Source organism: Musca autumnalis, unplaced genomic scaffold (genome assembly GCF_047663935.1).
Source record: "Musca autumnalis isolate F117 unplaced genomic scaffold, ASM4766393v1 scaffold_1, whole genome shotgun sequence".
Lineage (NCBI taxonomy): Eukaryota > Metazoa > Arthropoda > Insecta > Diptera > Muscidae > Musca > Musca autumnalis.
In genome coordinates this window covers 12,526,327-12,532,457 of record NW_027411644.1, presented here as the reverse complement: position 1 = coordinate 12,532,457, position 6,131 = coordinate 12,526,327, and the positions used below count along the sequence as shown (strand labels likewise).

Sequence of the window (6,131 nt, the reverse complement as noted above, 5' to 3'; positions counted from 1 at the left end):
GCGCATCCGATTTCAATAATCACCATTGAAAAATACATCCTTCTATGCCGTTTCAATGCGATCCATCAAGAACCGTGGATGTAGCATCGCACTCAATTTTTAGAAAAAATCTATTATATCTCTGGATTTACGAGAGTTTTTAAATATCTGTTTTCGCGCAGTTTAAACACGCGTATCGATCTATTTATTTAAGTAGAACTGACACATCCAAAACGCGTTTTAATATGCGATATTTTCAAAATAATTTTTTGCAAATTTTCGAAATTTGAGGGGTATCATATCCGCCGATCTAGTGGGTAGATTTTTACGCGTCGTGGCTTGTTAGATTCAGAACGTAAAAAAACTAAATTTACGCGGGTTTCCACGGAAATTGAATGACGTTTGTAACTTTTAAACCAAAAAAATAGGTTTTTGAGAAAAATTTACGCACAAAAATTTCGTGTTTAGGCGCAGATTACTGTGATTCTGTGAGGGCTACAACCTCATGTTATACATTAAAAAATGCGAAATCGCGAGTACTACAATCCAATAATAAGCTTTTAGGGAAATCCAGCTGCGCGTCCCGATTAGAGCAAAAATTCAAAAAACCCCATTTTTAAGGTTTCAAAATGTCAGCATCCGTTTGAGGTAGATACAGTGGATATATTAAAAAATCATACATTGGAAACTTCAACTCTGAAGTGTGCTCTTTAACTTCTCCTTTGAGCATTAAGCTCTACATTGTGTTGTAAAACCACTAATTGGAAAATAACATAATGAAACTCGTTTATTTCAACGATTTTTTCCGATTTTTTTACATTAGTACGACCACAGCTTCCGCTCAAATTATTATTTAAAGAAACCCCTCGGTGAATCGGGCTAAAACAGTTTATTTTGCCGAAATGCGGTCAAAAGTTATGGTATAGTAAAACTGATCGCGAGTTACAATACCCCATACCTCAGTTTCAACGTAAGTTAATTTTCTACAAAAAGCTTGATATACATTTTGATACGATGAAAATGTGTCTCACAAAAATAATGATTTTGCCTAATGTATATATGGACTTAGTTTTATTTAGCACAAGTAACTGAAATTCCACATTATATTTTTGTTGTTTGGGAAACCCATTTAAAAATGCAGGTCCACTTCTTCTGTTCCTAATCAAAGTTCAAAATCCACATCTAGGCTGACTTCCGTATCGTCAGTTGCTTGACAAATGACTGCAAATATGTGTAGGTACTATGTTTCTTAACGCCGTAGTACTTAACAACGCCGTAGCTACGTGTTTCGAAACGCCAAAAATACGCATTTTTATTTCTGATGCATTTAGTTGCATTTTCGAGGAACAATGCATGAGTGTGCAACTGAAATATTTTGACGAAGTTTAAACAACACAAAGCAAATGACGATACGGAAGTCAGCCCTATTTTACAGCCGATTGTATTTGTGGTCTGAATATATAAGGCTTGTGAAGGTCATATTTCCCAGGACAATGGCCCGAAAAGTTCCAAAATTCCCATACCTACTATAGTCTATACCTACCAAAATGCAGCTTCTTTGTAACAAATTACAGAATAGGGAAAATTTTCGCGTATATTGCCCTGGGATGATTCAGTGAATTTTTGTGGCACGGCTTTCATTATTTTTCTGATATTTTCGTATACATTCTTCTCTTTTCTTTCTTGATTTTGTAATTTAAACGCCTCATTCCAGGGAATTTTTTTTTTGCCACGTAGTGGACTCTTTTGCAACCATTACGAGTCCTTCAAAATGTAAGAATATGCGATGGAGCTATTCTAGTTTATGGCAGAACCCCCATTTTTATATCTTTAGCGAAAGGGTACTTGGTGTCGTGAGTACAATGCAGTTGTTGTATTTTACGTAGAATAGAGTAGAAACCTACGTAGAATAGAGTAATGCCAATTGATGCAAATTGAAGTTCACTATCTAGTTCAATGGACACCCGTCGGTTGTATGAACAAACTGCGTATACCTAATATCACATATTATCCCCGCTGTGGGATAATATTTTATACCCTCAGCATTTATGCTAACGAGGGTATATACACTTTCATACGGACAAAATGTGCCTCTTCGAAACAATGGTTTTAGACCCCAAGTATGTTTGGCGACAATTTGGAGTTGATTTAGCCATGTCCGTCCGTCTGTCTGGCTGGTGCGCACGATAACTCTCGAACGGATGAACCGATGTGGTCCAAAATTTGGCTTTCGTAATATTTTGTCCAAACTTAGTTTAAGTTCAAAGATGGGTTATATCGGTCCACTTCTTTCGGTACCTCACTATAACTCTTGAAATGAGTATCCAATTTGGTCCATACTTTGCACATCGTGAAATGTCTACCAGACTTAGATCAGGTTTTAGTATGGACTTAATCGATCCACTCCTTCGGGTACCTCCCACACAAAATTTCGGAAAAGCTCAGTTTAGGACCTAGAGCGCAGGTCTTTGATTTTTGTTTTTACAACTTGCATTCACTGGCACGCTTACGACAGTACGTGTCTCATTAGGGGCAAGTCCATACTTCCTGAGAAAATAACTTGAAAGATGCAAAAAACCCCTATGACACCGTGTGTAGGGGTTGGAGCGCAAGATAACTCTCGAACGGATCAACCGATTTTGTCCAACATTTGGCCTTCGTAATGTTTTGTCCAAACATAGTTTAAGTTCGAACATAAACAATATCGGTCCACTCCTTCAGGTACCTCCCACACAAAAGTTCAAAAATGTTCGGAAAAATTGTTGGCACGATAACTCTTGAAGGGAGTGACCGATTTTGTCCATACTTTTCACATCCTAATATATCTACCAGACATAGATCAGGTTCGTATATACTTTAAGACCTGCTCTCGAATCGCTTTGATTTTTCTTGAAGCAACTTGCATTCGCTGCCTCAATTACAACGGTAAAAGTTTTTTCAGGGACAAGTCCATACTTCTTGAGAAAACCGCCTGAAAGGTGTAAAAAACCCCTATGGCACCATATGTACGGGCTGGAGAGCACGATAACTCTCAAATTAACCGATTTGGTCCAAAATGTGGCCTTCCTCATATTTTATCATACTGTCGGTTCGAAGATAGGCAATACCGGTCCACAACTTCCGGTACTTTCCCCGAATATTTAAAAAAGCCAATTAAATGGTATGCACGACATCTTTTTAATCTCCTAATATTTTGTCAAAATTTAGTTTTACTTCTGAAATGGAGGTAACTTAGGGTACCTCCTCCACAAAAGTTCAACATTTATGTCTAAGTCAGCCAAGATCATCCATATACGTTAACGTATGTGAGAATAACAATCAGTCGTCGTTGAGCAGCCGACAAGTAAACATGTGCATGGATATACGCATAATTTTAGTGGGGACACTGAACAAAACCGCACACACCCGCCACATGTTTACTGGTCACAGGTCTAGCAACCACTGTATGCTGATACAAACTTTCTTGTGATTCTCTCACTACTTTTCTCTCTTTTTTATTTTGAGCATCAATGGTCTAAGTGCAGTTTAAGATCTGTTCGAAGATCCTTTGGAAATATATACCGATGCTGTTCGTTGTTGTCCTGCTCACAGCGGTATTATGTTTTCCGTGGACAAGTCCATGCTTCCTGACATACTGGTCCAAAAGTTATACGATGACTCACTGAAATGACTAGTAGGCGCGATATCAATCGAAAAGATATGATTCCCAAAATAAGATCCACTTCCATAATGGACTAGGTCGGTCCATTCCTTTAAGTATATCCCCGGCAACCCTATTGAACTTTAATCCTAATCCATATTTTCGCCGGCAAGTTCAAATGTCCAAAAAATGGGCACAAACTAATGAAAAGCCATAAATACATTCGATCTGACCGAAGATGAACGTTTCAATTCACATAGGCTGAGGGTATATCCCTGTCGGCAAAGCCGACTGATACTTTTTTGATCGAATATCGACTTAATTAGTGTAGAAATGACACACTATCTGAAACAATTTTGGATGTCCATATTTCGGGAAGTATGAGTTTCAGTAAGAAAACACATCGTTGATATCAAGTGCTATCTGAAGTAAACATAACAACATGATTCGATTCGGCCCTAAATTAGTCGACAATTAAGTTACTGTAAACAATTCCGGGAGCCTGATTATAGTTATAAGATACGAATAAACTCGACCTAAAGCAAATTTTTTATCATTGTTTGGGAAACTGGTTTTGATTCTCGCCTATTTATAAGTTCAAGTTGTATTTGCTGGCTCAAACCATACCTCCTTTTAGCCGCAATTTAAGACTTTCTATCGATTAATGCAAAACTCGACATCGACTAAATTTGCCGGCCTTCTGTCGATATTTAAGACTTTCTACTAGGGGCGAATATATAACTCGGCTAAGGCGTTATTTATCGGATGTATATCTCGGGAAATATACATGTCGTGATCAGGGAGACGTGGCCTGCACGTGATAAAATAAACTCTAAGTTTGCATTTGCTTTTTTAAAATACGAATCGTATTTTCTTTTAAAAAAATGATATTTTAACTTATTCAAATCCTTTAGGAGAATTATAGATTGATACGTATAAACTTGATTATAAAATGTTGCTTTTTAAGCATTCAATCAATAGTTTCCAAATATTGTATATCAACCACTTTTCATTAAAATTTTGTTCTCCAGGAAAAACTAGGCTAAAATGGTCATTCGCTTGCAACATTAAGCCTTAAGCAATTCCTATAATATTCCCTCCTTTATGTCACCTAGATGACCTGGTTCACATAGAAATCTCCATCAACATCCAACGATGTATAAACCACGCTCCTTTAAATCCTCCTTAATTAAACACGAAAAAAGTTACCTTTAAGTTTCTGTCTGTATTAATATAAAAGCATAGTTTTCAAATTTACATTATGTTGCATTATATCCTCCTTTTGATTTGAGAAAAACAATAAACAGCACCTATACACACCAGAGCATAGTTCCAGTCCATGCATGTTTTAAAATTGTTCCAATCAATTTGGGGTTCACATCTCATTTAAACTTTTCACAATGAAAAGGCTTTTATTGATTTATGATCTGGATGTTAAAAAATTATAAATTGAAAAAATTCAATGGAGGCAGCAAAGAAACTAAAACGTCACATTTATTGAGGCTTCCTTCTGAAAGAGCAACCTGCAATTGGAAAACAAAAACAACAATCTTAGAATTATAGATTCACATGTTTTGAAAAGAATGGAAACTTACCTTCTGTGAGCTTAGCGCGACCACCGGTTGGCTGGCACAAGATAGTAGCACATCCCGCACATACAACAACGCCTTGAGCGTGGCTGAAGACAGTTGTGATTCTGTAGCAGCCGGGGCATTTAACATCCATGAAGTAGGAGTTGGGGTGTTGCACCAAGCGCTTCAGCTTGTGTTTACGCTTCTCTTGAGCGGGCAAAGGGTGTAACAAATCTTTGGCTAGCTGCAAAACAACAAATGGTTAACATTAGTCACCACCAACCATCACTTGGGATCAATGTATTCCAGGCTTTAAAACATTTGACACAAACGGAAAAAATTGCAAAACTTTGTCCATTCTATGGGAGGAGTGGCAGTAGGGAGGTTATGTCTGACAGTTGTTTATCCACTTTAACAATACCAGTTGTAATTTTCTCATTCATGATTTTTGTTTTCAACACCATTTAGGTTTTTTTGTTGGATTATTTCACAACATCTTGAAAGTTTCTCTGTAAATTATCACTTATCATAGCCATGTTATAGGTAATTCGATGACATTTCGCTTCTCGCACAAAAAAATGCCATGTGTATGTTAGTTATTCCCTCTCTTTTACTCGTCTCATGCACGACACCACAAGCAAACACAATTTTATTAAATTTTTGCACTTTCCACCACTTTTAAACAGTTTTTCCATGCTTTTCATACAGCGCCATGATTTGCGAACAATTTGTGCACATTTTCCGGACAGTTTTGCAATTTTTTCGTTTATTTTAAGGCATTTTTCTGAAAATTTTCACCCACCGGCATGTTTATTCTTTCACAGCTAACACGGAAAAGGAAGTAGATTATGGGCGAGCGAAGTTAGATGTGGTTTATATGTATTGTAATTTCACCACGAAACACACTACTGCCATCTACCAAGCAATAGCATTTAGGGTTG

At 37.1% G+C, this 6,131-nt stretch overlaps 1 protein-coding gene across 1 annotated transcript; it reads right to left on the bottom strand.

Moving 5' to 3' along the window:
• Nucleotides 1-5,004: 5,004 nt before the first annotated feature.
• Nucleotides 5,005-6,131, bottom strand: RpS27 (ribosomal protein S27). Its single transcript, XM_073963260.1, has 3 exons — nt 5,993-6,131; nt 5,215-5,434; nt 5,005-5,142 (listed from the first exon to the last, which is right to left on the bottom strand). Exons 1-3 carry the CDS (start codon nt 5,996-5,998, stop codon nt 5,114-5,116), a joined length of 255 nt encoding a protein of 84 aa, XP_073819361.1. The 5' UTR covers nt 5,999-6,131; the 3' UTR covers nt 5,005-5,113.

Excerpts from the sequence above, each read along its gene's own strand:
- RpS27 (XM_073963260.1), bottom strand. Across the intron at positions 5,143-5,214 it reads TCGCGCTAAGCTCACAGAAG|GTTGCTCTTTCAGAAGGAAG; the intron begins GTAAGTTTCCAT and ends TTCCAATTGCAG.